Genomic DNA, 13977 nt, shown 5'->3' with positions numbered 1-13977 from the left:
CTAGACGATCAGAGGCACAAACCCTTGCAGTAAAGTAAAAAGGCCTCCACAGTGAAGCAGATAACAGCTGCAGAGAATGATTCCTGCCACATGAGGGCATCAAACAGCTGCTGTGCTTGAAGCTTTTAAAAAAATAAAGAAAAAAGCTACAGAACAGATTAAAAACACTTTATTTTCAGGTCAAAGATTAAAAATGTACATCAGTCGTCAGACAAGCTGATAAAAAACTAAGAGAATAAAGGTTCAATTCTCCCTCCAGTGATAAGAGACGTAAAAAATATATATAAACAATATTATCTCTGTGTCTATTTTGTTTGATATTTTGGCCCAAACACAAACCAACGACGGCTCCACATCTGTGCGACGACATAAAAACCACTGATTCATTCTTCCTCCAAATAGAACAACAATTTTAAACAAGTCACTGCAGTCGTCTACAATGTGTGATTATCTTCATCTGTACAGTTGCATAGTTACAAGAGGGAACGAGGGACAGAGAGGGGAAGAGAGGTGGAGAGGTGGAGAGACAGAGAGGTGGAGAGGTGGGGAGATGGAGAGGTGGAGAGGTGGAGAGACGGAGAGGTGGAGAGGTGGAGAGGTGGGGAGATGGAGAGGTGGAGAGACAGAGAGGTGGAGAGGATGAGAGGTGGAGAGACAGAGAGGTGGAGAGGTGGAGAGGTGGGGAGATGGAGAGGTGGAGAGACAGAGAGGTGGAGAGGTGGAGAGACAGAGAGGTGGAGAGGTGGAGAGATGGTGAGGTGGAAAGGTGGGGAGATGGTGAGGTGGAGAGGTGGAGAGGTGGAGAGGTGGAGAGACAGAGAGGTGGAGAGGTGGAGAGCGGAGATGGAGAGGATGAGAGGTGGAGAGGTGGAGAGGTTGAGAGACGGAGATGGAGAGGATGAGAGGTGGAGAGGTGGAGAGACAGAGAGGTGGAGAGGTGGAGAGGTGGAGAGATGGAGAGACGGAGATGGAGAGGATGAGAGGTGGAGAGGTGGAGAGGATGAGAGGTGGAGAGGTGGAGAGGATGAGAGGTGGAGAGGTGGAGAGGTGGAGGTGGGGAGGTGGAGGTGCGTCACACCACAGCGTCACACCTCTGGCTGAACAGCACCTCCACCACCTTCGGGTCGGCCAGGGTCGAGAGGTCGCCCAGGTCTTTGTCGTTGCGGGCGATCTGCCGGAGGATTCGCCTCATGATCTTACCTGAGTGAGTCAGAGGAAGAGGAGGCACGTGAGGAGGAGGAAGAGGATGAGAGAGGAGGAAGAGGAGGAACAGGAGGAGGAGGATGTGGGGGTTGGTTTCAGGAGGTGTTAAAGGGATAGTTTGGACATTTAGGCTAAAAACACGGTGTAAATGACCTTGATTCCAGTCGAATTTGAATGTGGGGGGGGGGGGGGGGGCATAGAGGTGAGCAGATAAGGAGTGAATTAGCATTTTGGGTGAACTATCCCTTTCTTTTACCTGAGCGAGTTTTCGGGAGCGCCGGGGCGTTTTGAATAAAGTCTGGTGTGGCGATTGGTCCAATTTTCTCTCTCACTGACGGAAGGAAACAGAAAAGGAATGAGTGACGTAAAAAAAACTTCATTTTGGATCTAAAAAATCTGATTTAGTACAAAACAAAAACAGTAAAACCTCAGAATAAGATTCCTTAAAACCAAAATTCCACCTCACCCAGTCTCTTGAGCTCCTCCACCACCGTGTGGTTGAACTCCAGGCTGTCTTTGAGGGTGACGAAGCAGTAGAGGCACTCGCCCTTCACCTTGTGAGGCCGACTCACCACCGCGGCCTCCGCCACGGCCGGGTGCTCCGTCAGGGCCGCCTCCACCTCCGCCGTGCTCATCAGGTGTCCTGCAGGGCCGAGACAGGAATCAGGGATGAATCATGAAAACATGAGACGTGAAGTGTTTCAGGAGAACAAAAAGTTTCCCAGAAGGCTGCAGGTTTGTGTTGTGATGTTCTAAACCTCTGTGAAGCTGAGTGATCAGACGTTAACACCTCTCGGTACGATACCTGACACATTCAGCATGTCGTCTATTCTTCCTGTGATCCAGTAATAGCCGTCTTTATCCCGCCTGCAGCCTGCGAGAGCAAGCAGGAGAAAACAGGTTGCATGAACCCCCCACAGAGTTTTTATAGCATCTTTCTCTCTTCCTCCGGAGGCTCATTGGTGTTTCAGTGAGAGATCAAGGTGAACGTTAATCCAGATTGATGAACAATCTGTGAGACGATGGGTGAACGAGGGAAGGAAGATGAAAATCATAACTCCTGTTTCTCACCGTCGCCAGTCACATAAAAGCCTGGGAACTTCTTGAAGTAGGTGTTTTCGAAGCGCTCGTGGTTTTTGTACAGCGTTCGCATTATTCCAGGCCAGGGCCTCCTGAACACCTGCAACACACACAACACACACACACAACACACACACAACACACACATAAGAGAAGTATCACTGCTCCAGTTAACAACAATGAGCTTTATTCAAACCTTTCAAAACAAATGTACATGATTTAAACCATTCAGAGCTGTGGTTAATTTGAAGTTTCCCTGAGCTGCATCATGACGGTGAAATCAAATAAACACACCACAATAAACAATGTTAAAAAACGAAATTAATCAATAAAGCAGATTAAAATGACACAATAAACCATTTCATGTACTAAAGTGAATATTGCAAACGCAAATATCGTCTTCAGACAAGTAAAAGTCACTGATGCAAGAAACTGAATGACTGCAAGAATGAATTAGAAAAGAACAAACATGGTTGAATATCTTTACATAATAAAAATGAGGTTAAAATAAGGTTTATAGCCTTTGACTGTTTTTAATTGTGTGATCTACAGTATTTATCTTATGTCATAAATCTGTGTGCTCAGCTGCTGCATCACACGTATAAATACAGTTGGTACTGAGTTGAAGTGGAACTCACCAGATAACCCTCCGCCTCCCCCTCCAGTTCCTCCCCGTGCTCGTTCAGGATCGCCGGTTCCACCCCGAAGAAAGGAAAGGTCTGAAACAGGAAGCGTGGATTTAACGCAGAGTTTCCTTCCGGATCATCACCTGAATCATATGATCCTCAACAAACGCAACTTTTAAGAGGAAACTAAAAAAATACTGACGCATTCTCAGATGCAAGAGGTGAAAGCCTTTTCTTTACCAGCATGACTGATATTGTTCAAACACGCAGCAGATAGGGGCTGCGTGTTTGAGAGTTACACAGAAAGGTCAGAGTGTGAGGCGATCAGTGTTGAAGGAGATGTTTTCACTCACAGCAGAGCCGGGTTTCAGCGGCGTGGCGGCAGGAAGAGGAGTCAAAACATGACCTCCCTGCAGAGACATGAAGGAGAACATTACACCGACGACATGAAGAGACTCCTCTGAGGTCACTGAGGTCTTCAACAAGAAGGATTTAGACTATATATTATATATCTGAGCATGAATATAACCATTTGAAGTGTGTGTGTGTGTGTGTGTGTGTGTGTTCATTACTGTCTCCGTCTGCCAGAAGGTGTCGACGATGGGACATCGGCCCTGACCCACCACCTCGTGGTACCACTGCCAGGCCTCTGGGTTGATGGGCTCGCCCACCGTGCCCACGATCCTCAGGCTGGAGAGGTCGTACCTGCCGGAGACAAGTGAGAGAAGTCTCATGTTCAATCATCATCTGGTTCTCATTAAATCTCATTACCGCTCTCCCTCTTTTACACTGTATTTGTCTTTTTAAAATTCATATAAACCTGAAGTGTGCAAAGGACCAGTTGTGGTTCTACAGCTTTCGCCAGTTTCCAGTTTCTACGCTGAGCTAATTAGCAGAAAGTTCCTGGTTCATATTCATCACACAGACGTTTTATTATTCTTCTTATGAAACTCTGTGAGAGAGCCAATTTCCTGGAAAGTGTATTTCCTGTAATAAAACTCTTAAAGGGAAACAAACAATACCTCATGTTTATCAGATGGGAAAAGTTTCAGCAAAGCAAGATAAATGTTTTTTATGTGTTGCACTGAAGAGCCGATGGAAGAGTTTCAGTTAAGAGTTAAACAGAAGTTTCGTGGCTTCTTCTTTTGACGGATAACCTCTGAGTATTTCTTGCAAACTCACCATTTGAATTCTAATTCCCACTGTTTAATCATTCATCTCACAACTTGTTTTTTTCACTTCCAAGCAAAATGTTGCATAAGCAGTGAACTCTTTTGAAGGTGAACGTTTCCACATGAAGGCCAGAGAGCCCTGATGCAAGAGCCGAGGTTTTCAGAGACTCAGGGTCGGTGGGTGTCCGCTCGAAGGAAGGAGATGGCCCCTCCTCACCCCCTCCTCACCCCCTCGTACTTTACTTACCCTATATGATCCCGTAGATATACGTTAGACATAAGTTGAGACTATAGCAAATACATAAAAGGTCATATAGGTCTGTCATGACATCCTTTAACACACATTTAGGCTGTTCTACCTCATATCCCTTTGATAACTAATATTATAACTAATGCATTATTGTTCTCGTCCATTCACTGTCTCCTCCTGTAGCTTTGGGGGGGGGGGGGGGACAGGGGGGATGTCCATCAGGGGGGATGTCAGCAGATGCAGGCTCTCACTTCTGCAGAGGTTCTCGTCCGTACTTCATCAGCAGGCGGATGGCTGTGGGAGCTGTGTAGAACTTGGTCACCTTGTACTTCTCAATAATCTCCCAGAACCGGCCGACGTGGGGGTGCACAGGGACGCCTTCAAACTGGGAAATAAGATACACATGTTTTTCTATGAGATTGCTCCTGTTCCTCTCCTCTACGTCTTTTTCTACCAAAACCACAAAGTGTGTTTCTGACTGACCAGGACCCCGGTAGCGGCGTTGGCGAGGGGGCCGTAGGTGATGTAGGAGTGGCCCGTGATCCAGCCGATGTCTGCCGTGCACCAGTACACGTCGTCATGGTGATGGTCAAAAACATACTTGAAGGTCAGCGACGTGTAGAGCAGGTACCCGGCAACGGTGTGGAGGACACCCTGTACCGCACACCGGATTGTCAGGAAGACAGTGGACAAATAAGGGTGGGGGGGGGGGGGGTATGCAGGTATGTGTGTTTGTGTGCATGTGTGTGTGTGTATACGTGTGTGTGTATATGTGGGTGTGTGTGGGACAGTAAATCTGTTAACACAGTCTCATTGTAAGGACTCATCTTGCAGGTTGAAGTGTTGGAGTGTTGAAATAACAAGTGTATATGTGTGTGTCTGTGTGTGTGTGTGTGTTTAATCAATTTACACAGTCAAATTTTCTAGATTAAAAGCATAAAATCATTAAATTTTAAGGTGAAGACCTGTTTTAAGGTTAAGTTTAGGTTAAGGTTAAGGTTAGGGTTAGAGTAAGTCTCCAGGAAATCAATATAAGTCAATGTAATGTCCTCTGAAGTCATGGAGGCACAACTGTGTTTGTGTGTGTGTGTGTGTGTGTGTGTGTGTGTGTGTGTGTGTGTGTGTGTGTGTGTGTGTGTGTGTGTGTGTGTGTGTCTCTGTGTGTGTGTGTGTGTGTGTGTGTGTTGAATAGACACTTATATTGGAGAAAACACAAAAGCGGCTGTGGTGCTTTCAGACAACATAACTTTCTAGGATTATATTTGTGCCTCTCAGTATTAGAAAACCATTAGTTCTCCCTCCAGACAGCAGCTTAAGTAAAAGGCAGCTTGGTTAACATCATTACAGGCTCATCAGAGTGGAAAATAGATGCTGTGATCTGTTGTAAAGATGTGGTTCCACTAAGTATTTACACAGAAAATGAACGTGTTGTCTTCTTCCTGAGCCAGACTGCGTGTTTCTGCTTGTGTAACTGCCCCCCCCCCCCCCCCCCGCAGCTGTGTCTCACCTTGGGTTTGCCGGTGGAGCCGCTGGTGTAGAGGATGAACAGCGGGTCCTCGGCGTCCAACCACTCAGGTTCACACTCCTCAGGAGAGTCTCTCATCGCCTCCTCCCACCACACATCACACTCCGAGTCCCAGGGGGTCTGAACGCACCAGAGCATCAGGGAACAGATCCAACACTTGACTCCACTCATTACATCTGCTCCCAGCGCGTGGCGGCGCTCGGCAACAATACATCACGTTAGATTCAAACTGGCTGAGCCCCTCAGAGGGAGATTCTAAATCCAGAAAGAGGAGCGTGTTTTTGGGTTGTTTCAGCTGCTGTTCTAACCTCGGATGAGGGATCACCTGACGCTTTGTGGGCTGCGGACTTAAAGAGGCCTTCAGCTGAAAGACCTTAAAGACTAAAAAGCTCAGACTGATTATCTCTTTAATGAAGAGTGAGAGATCAAAGTGTTTATTAGAGGGTGGATGACAAGAATCCATTGATGGAAGCAGCCTTAAAAAAGTGTGAAATGTGACAGCTACTGTTTTCCTTTTCTTAAATACACAGATTAATGTGTTAATCTATCATAAGATCTCTGTAAGAAAGAAGTATTATTTTGCCACTTTTCCATGTAAACTTCTTTTCAATTTTCTTCAATCAAAGATCATTACATTAAGAGATACATGTTTTTTATACCTAATTTCTATCCAACATAAATATCTTTTAACACATAGAAGTAAGTTAAATTATGACAATAGAAATGAATACATAAAATAAAACTTCTGTCACATTTTAGCTTTCAGAATAAAATTGTAAAATAAATTAATAGTTTTTTTCTTACCTGTAATTTGTTGCATGCAGCTCCACTCTTTGTCTTCAGCGCCTGGTGTTTGACGACGAGGCACTTGGTGATGCTGGAGGACGCTCTGAGGGAAAAGGAAAGAAAAGATTAAAAAATATATCTGGGTTCCTCGGTATTGGAGTGAGACCTTTCCCCAAGTATTCATGTGCTCTGTTTTTAATATGAACAGTTTATTAAAACACGGCACGATGTAAAACTGCTCATGTTTCCTTCCTGTTGGCTTTCCATCAGTTTGCTAGGTGAGTAGTGGTGTCTCAGATTTGACCTGTAACTTATATCAGGAAGAAACTTTTGAATTTAAATCTAGTTTCACAGACGTCATATAATGTAAAACACATTTTTCATTTATTTTCAAATCATTCCCATGAACCTTGATGTTGCCTCCTGCAGATAACCATTCCCAGCATGCTTTGTTTCTCAGCTCACATCCCTCCCAGGCTCACGTTGCCACGGGAGACGAGCAGCTTGGGCTTCCCTGATGGATCTGAGTTCTCCATGTTGCCCGGCAACCTCGTAAAAGTGGAAACCAGGCGGTGTGTTTCCTGAACGTCCCTGGTAGCAGCTGATAGGGCTTTGTGTGTGTGTGTGTGTGTGTGTGTGTGTGTGTGTGTGTGTGTGTGTGTGTGTGTGTGTGTGTGTGTGTGTGTGTGTGTGTGTGTGTGTGTTCGTGTGTGTGCCTGTATGTGCGTGTGTGTGTGTGTGTGTGTCCTGTGACAGTTTTTTCAGGGGTTGAGTCCCATTACCGGCAGCAGCTAGTGTAAACAAGGGCGGGTGCTGAGAGTGTTAGTCTTGTGAGCAGGACCTACTTCTCCCTGCACTTCTCCAGAGCCTTGTCCACAATCTGTTTCAGGTTGATCAGCTTCTCTCCTCTGTAAACACCATCTGTACATCACAAAAGGAGAGAGAGAGAGCGAGAGAGCAACAGATGACAAACAGATGATGAGGCAGAGCCGGGAGAAGGCGTCTCAACACCACATCACTTTACAACTTGAACATTATCTTTACAGCTCCTGAGCTCCACAACACATCACATCCTGGTGCTGCTGCAGGTCACAATAACTCAGAGGTCAGAGGCCAGGCCGGACCTACCTGCTGTCACCAGGACGCTGCTCTGGGCGTCGATAATCCTCTCACACAGAGACTCCGAGGAGAAACCTGCAAACTGAACGTGCAAAGACAGACAGAGAGAGGCAGAGCTGAGAATTTGTGATTTTTTTTTAAGGAGTAATCCTGTTTAAATTGAAGCTTGGGTCTGTCTTTCATTGTTTTATTCATCATTTGTTTTGGAATTACACAGATGCACAAAAGCAAAGAGACACCAAACCACTGCCAAGAGATGCACAAACAACTGGAAAACAATGAGTATGATGTCAAATGAACAAAACAGACCAAATTTAACCCCTAAAAACTTTCAAAAAGACTACAAACAAACCTAAGTTGACACAAAACAACTATGAATATGGCTGCGTGGTTTGTACAATACAAGGCCTTTTACTTGACTGAGCCCTTTGTGGGGCTCTTTGTGTTATTAACCATCTTCGTGTGACACTTATGACAACATCGCACTCATCATAGTAACTGTTGAGATGTGAGAACAGGACACAAAGTCCGACAAACGACAAACTTTAAGGATTTAACCAGATTATCTAAACCTCTTTATTTGCAGGTTAAACCAACAGTGAAAACACTTTCGGTAAAATTCTTTCCTTGCAGTGGAAACGATGTTTGAGTTCAGTTAAAACTCAAAGTCAACCAACATGTTTTTTACCTGTTGACAAAGGGTTAGGGTGGAAATTATAATGACAGTTATTATAATCATACGAATTATTGTTATTAATTGTAATAATCATTATAATAATCAATCCCTTTGCTGATTCACGTAGTTTTGTTTGTATAAAGAATCATAAGTCACTTATTTTCTAAGCACAACAAAAGAAGCTTACTGAGGCAGTTAATCTGGTTTGACGACACAATTAGACTTCAGTTAGCTTATAGTGTTATTCCTTAGCCGTTGTCCTGCAAACGTTTACTTTAAAGTGCAAACAGTCAGAGTGATGATTCATACTGCTGCAGCCTTTCATTACCACGGATACAGGGTGTGTGTGTGTGTGTGTGCACCAGACATTTAAAACCGCTTTTTCATATGATTGGCATTCGCTGCATCTGCCTCCAGACGCTTGTATCGTGGCCAAGGTTAACAGTTCAGGGTGTATAACGTTTCAGTCTTCATGTTGGCATCATGAAACCAAGTCATCCTGGAAGCAGCAAAATGTCACAGCATGAGGCTGTTCTGTCTGACCCCGTCTATGATTCAATTTTATGCCAAGATAATTTATGTTTAATATTCACATGAGAATCCTAAAAGCTGGAACTATCCCAAAGGTTGCCATGTTGCTAAGTGATGTGGAAAATGATAAAAAAAACTAAGCTAGAAATCATACAACAGTGACCGAGCACAGACAAGGTCACTTACACTCACGTCTGCCAAAAAAAAGCCCTTTGAGAGCCATAAAATGAACCTGGGAGCCGCCAGGAGATATTTTTAACAAGGCCACCAACCCTTTCATAGATGTTGAAGGTTGAATATCTAAAATAGTGCATTGACTCTGATGTCTTCCAGAGCCGGATTCTGCCAGTAATTGTCTGACCCATATACTGAGGTGCTGCAGTGTTCAAACAGGTGACAGCTGATAAGTGCAGGAGCAGGCGAGTCTGGACTGACACAAGCAGGAGCCCAGGTTCAGCTGGTAATAAGGTCAGAGCGGCAGATAACGAAACGTGTTGACGGACATGTTCAGTTAAATACATGATGACGTTATATATAGTCTTATCTGATGACAGCCGACTCATGGTTCTTACAGCCTGCTGGCACTTCACCAACTTTTATTCCTCAAAAAATACTGGAATACTCTGAACCCGCCTTTATTTGATAGAGAAGGAAGCACTTCACACATCCAGCTCTGTTTCCATCATGTTCAATGTACCTATTGTAATTTGTTCTTGATAAAAACATCTACCGAACTAATATGGATGTTTGTGAAATGGGAGCTTACCACAATGGAGTGAACAGCACCGATCCTGGCACAGGCCAACATAGTGTAGACCAGCTCTGGAATCATGGGAAGATAAATCGACACCCTGTCTCCCTTTTTCACCCCTTGATCAGGGACAGAAACACAGTTTTAGGCTTTATGTTGAGTTCCAGTGTGATGGATATGTGCCTGATACTGAACTTTACTTTGAATATGCAAAAAAAGTACATTAGACATATACCAGAGATATATTTGGGGGCTTGTGGTATTATGCTATGGGCCAAATAACAAAACATCAATTTCAGGTGTCATTTTACAGAAGATATCGGCCATTGTTGACTTTAGATACTTTCACACTTTAGTTATAAAATATAATGTATAAATTAACATAAGCAGATTTAAGCATGTAGATAGATAGATAGATAGATAGATAGATAGATACTTTATTGATCCTGAGGGAAATTTAGGGATGTATGTATTTATGTGTTCTGCTGCCAACCGTATTTACCGATGATTAATCATTTCTACATCCAAGCTGTCGATAAATTAATATTAAGATAGAATCAATTAATACTCAGTAATTGATGCAGTTTTCAGGCTCTCACCCATTTGCCTGAGGACGTTAGCACAGCGGCAGACGCGGCTCAGCAGCTGAGAGTAAGTGATGGTCATGTGGTGATCGGGTGAGTTTCCCTCCCTGTGAAGACACGATACAAAGAGAAGAAACACCCAGGATCTGTTACTGTGATGGAAAAGCTGTGTCCGGTTGTATGAAGCTCTTTCTGTAGGTGTAACTTTATTTTCCTAGTGCGTTCGTCCCTCAACGTACACGTATGAAGTGGTTGGGTTCATAGATAACCTGTTACCCAGCAGATAGTAAATATTTTTTTAAACAAAACATTGCTCATTTCTAATCTTGATTTTGGTCCCATTGCATCAACAAGATGCTTCATCAAAGTTATTTATTCAAATCCTACAGTATATATACTGTATAATCCTGGTTTCCCTGTTGAGCAGTGCATTGTTGTACAGTTTAAAAAACACTGATATGATTTGTTGACCCAAACTGACCTGGTTCAACTGTTGCCTCAGACTTTGTATGCATTGGTGCTTACTGTATAGATCAGAGCAAACACAAATCACCTGCAGAATTCCCCAGAGGTCAAGTCCGCAGACTTTGTTTATCCAACTTTTACAAGCTCTGATTGGCTGCGATCATGTGATACAACAACGTTTTCTTGTACAATTTTGTAAATGAGACTCTAAAGGAGTGTGAACCCCTGAATGTGCGCATTACTATTAAATATAAGCCTAAATATAAACGCCCACATTGAGACAATAACAAATTCTATTATTTATATATTTCCTGATATTAAATCCCTCGATTCATCATGTTTGTGAGAGTCTCTCACCCAGTGAAACATTGAACCTGTTGCTGGTTCTATTTAAACTGTCGGCTTTATAGGAAGCTTTAATATAGAAAACTGTATATTATTTATTTTATTATTATAAAAAGTCTGATTTTATTACCAATGTTAAAACAATACTGATCATTTAAGTCAAAACCATTCATTTGTCCTGACAAGCGCTGGGGAAGGAAAGCACCTTTTAAATCTTTATTTGATTTTGTTAATCAGTGATCACTTTATGATCTTGTCAAAGCACAGAGTAAAAAATAAATCGTTTCCTTTTAGAGTCAAACAATTTCTATTTGTGTGCAGTAACTCTTTTGAAATGCAACCATCTGTTGGTATCATGTTATCCAGTAGACCTTTGTAGCTGCAAGTAACAGCCAGTATCAGACGCAGTATAAGTCAAACAAAAGAACAGACATTTGACTATAGGGTCTTATTTCTTTTTGTGTCTTATCATGTGCAGTACAGTCATTTAACGGAGCTGATTCACTGAGTATATATCCTCCTCACGCGATGAGCTGCTGAAACCGGCCCAGCAAACAAATGAGCAGATGTATTACATAAGGGCTCTGATGTAGTGCAAACACTGTGGAGACACTTGCGTGGGTCATGGTTGGTCTCCGCTGTGCCCGTTGAACCCCTGTTACTGCTGAGCTGGCGGAACAATTATTTTTTTGTTTGCAGAGCTTCCTCAGTTGACAGAGCAAATACACTGTGCGCCATAATATAAAGCAAGAGAGCATAAAGCAGAAGCCTTGCTGAAATGCCAAGGTTGTGAGTTTCAATTAAAGAGGTCAGAAGTTGGGAAGAAGGTACAGAAAGAGAATCTATGTGTTTGCATCTAAAATATGCAAATTAAGTCTTATTCTATATTATAGTTATTGTCAGGATTTAGAAAGAGGCTTTGTTCTTTATTTGCTTTATGAGTTCTGCAGGCCTCATGCAATCTGCTGTAATTGTAGATTTTAAAAAAATGAGTTGCATCCAAAATATTAAATCTGTGAAGATTCCTTATCATGTAAAAAGCTCTCTTCTGTTCCTCGCAGCAGACTGAGAGACTGCAACACCAACTCTGTGGTTTGTTTTGGTACACTGGGGTTGCAGCAGGGGACACAGCAGTTGTTATTGACTGGAATACCTGACATAACTCCAGGCAGCATTTCCCATCAAAGCCATCATTGATGCCAGGCACGCGTTGTTGCTTACCAGTAATAGGCAACCTTTTCACCGAGGTTCCTCTCCTTCACATGTCTGTCGAGGACATTATAGCACATGTTGGTTTTGGCCCCTTCCATGCATTTGACATATATGTTCCCTTTGGTCACGTCAAAGTTGTACTGCAGGATTGGACCTGTTGCTGGCTTCTTCCAAAAGAACTCATCAGCAACCTCTTTCCAGAAAGCTGGAATAAAACAACACTGAGAGTGAGTGTTGCGGGCTCCAGGCAGGACAGATAAACAGTGATATTGTTTACAGATGCATGATGGAATGCAAGGAGACACTGCAAGCACTGCACTGAATCTCCCGACGCGTTTGACCTACCTTCTGGATTCTCAAGAGACTTCCTGTACAGTTCCAGATAAGAGTTAAAATCAGGCACATGAGCATCCCTCTGCAGCTCGGCAGAGGGGTAGTACATTTTGTCCTGAGATTCAGGAACAACCATTGCGGAAGGACAGATGTAGACGGACCTATATCATCTGAGGGTGAGTCAGAAAATGGGTTAATCTGGAGTCACTGCTGATCTGTCTGGATCCTCCTGGGGAAGGTACCAACACTGCAAGGCCCTCAGTACTGAGGCAGTGTAAAGTCCCACCTCTAATCCCTGAGCCCAGGCTCTCCTCAGTCTGTTTAGCTTGCCAGCCAATCGACTGGCAGGGTGCGGCACTCCCACTTTTTCATTGGACGTGTCCTCCCTGGCCTGTTGATTGTATTATTTTACTGAGCCAGGAGGTGGAAGAGGAGGAGGAAGAGGAGGAGGAGGAGGAGGAGGAGGCTGTGTGCACTGGGTTGACAGCCAGGGATTCAGGCATGACCAGGGGAGACTGGTTTTGACAGAGAGGATGATGGTGCTTAAATAAATGAATAAATAAATACCTGTTTTGCTGTTACATTTCTGTTTGATCATATTGCATTTTACCAATTAAAAAAACTGCATGAAACTAAAAGTAATATCAATAATAGGAACAAGTAGAAATAAACTGAAAAAATAATATGTAAATGTGATATTGATGCCTATTACAAATAGTTATAATTATGCTAAATATCTCCACATATCTTCATTTATTCATCATATTCCGTCTCCTGCAGCCTGAAGCATTTGTTAACATCTACTTCACCGTACTGTTTGCCTTTTATCCGTGCTTTTCTACGTGGGCACTGAAGTGCAAACAGTTTGTCCGTCCAGTCGGCGACAAGCCTTGTTGACATGCACCCTTTTCCATTAATGCTGTTATGTTTTCTTATTTGTCGTTGCGTTTTCATATTTGCTGTTGTGTTATCTTATTGTCTGTTGTGTTTGGGGATTTTTCATAGTGTTTTCTTATTTGCAGCTGTGTTTTCTGTGTTATTTTTAATTGTGTTTTCTCATTTGCTGTTGTCTTATCTTATTGTCTGTTGTGTTTTTTGAGTATTTTTCATTGTGTTATCTCATTTGCTGTTGGTGTTTTTTGTGCAACTTGTCTCTTTGTGTTTTGCACTGCATGCTCCTCTTTTCTTTATGACATTAAATCCTCCTCTTATGTAACAACCCATTAGTTCTTTTCACTAACTGAGCTCCTGGAGAACGTGCAACGTGAACTCTCAGGTTTCATAACACATCTTTGTCTCTGATCCTAAACTCCTCTCTG

General features: G+C 43.1%; 1 protein-coding gene and 1 long non-coding RNA gene across 2 annotated transcripts; one reads left to right on the top strand and one right to left on the bottom strand.

Annotated features, from left to right (window-relative positions):
• Positions 1–663: 663 nt before the first annotated feature.
• Positions 664–1159, top strand: LOC117777665. Its single transcript, XR_004616640.1, has 3 exons — positions 664–718; positions 783–806; positions 1054–1159. It is a non-coding gene; the product is annotated as an uncharacterized LOC117777665 (long non-coding RNA).
• Positions 970–12944, bottom strand: acss2l (acyl-CoA synthetase short chain family member 2 like). The gene is made up of 18 exons (XM_034612467.1): positions 12671–12944; positions 12335–12530; positions 10319–10410; positions 9735–9838; positions 7771–7843; positions 7488–7563; positions 6661–6745; positions 5839–5976; positions 4815–4985; positions 4583–4716; positions 3482–3614; positions 3263–3319; positions 2922–3002; positions 2275–2383; positions 2009–2077; positions 1670–1846; positions 1460–1534; positions 970–1200 (listed from the first exon to the last, which is right to left on the bottom strand). Exons 1-18 carry the CDS (start codon positions 12792–12794, stop codon positions 1073–1075), a joined length of 2022 nt encoding a protein of 673 aa, XP_034468358.1. The 5' UTR covers positions 12795–12944; the 3' UTR covers positions 970–1072.
• Between the last annotated feature and the right edge of the window lie 1033 nt (positions 12945–13977).

This window comes from Hippoglossus hippoglossus, chromosome 17 (assembly GCF_009819705.1).
Source record: "Hippoglossus hippoglossus isolate fHipHip1 chromosome 17, fHipHip1.pri, whole genome shotgun sequence".
Classification (NCBI taxonomy): Eukaryota; Metazoa; Chordata; class Actinopteri; order Pleuronectiformes; family Pleuronectidae; genus Hippoglossus; species Hippoglossus hippoglossus.
Note: the sequence above shows the minus strand (reverse complement) of the source record. Positions and strands in the feature narration are given on the sequence as shown.

Bases quoted from the DNA above. Each gene is read 5' to 3' on its own strand.
- acss2l (XM_034612467.1), bottom strand. From the start codon at position 12,794: ATGGTTGTTCCTGAATCTCAGGACAAAATGTACTACCCCTCTGCCGAG. The intron at 4,717-4,814 runs GTCAGTCAGAAA...CTTATTTCCCAG, and splicing joins ACGCCGCTACCGGGGTCCTG to TTTGAAGGCGTCCCTGTGCA. The intron at 2,078-2,274 runs GTGAGAAACAGG...TTGCTCTCGCAG, and splicing joins CTTTTATGTGACTGGCGACG to GCTGCAGGCGGGATAAAGAC.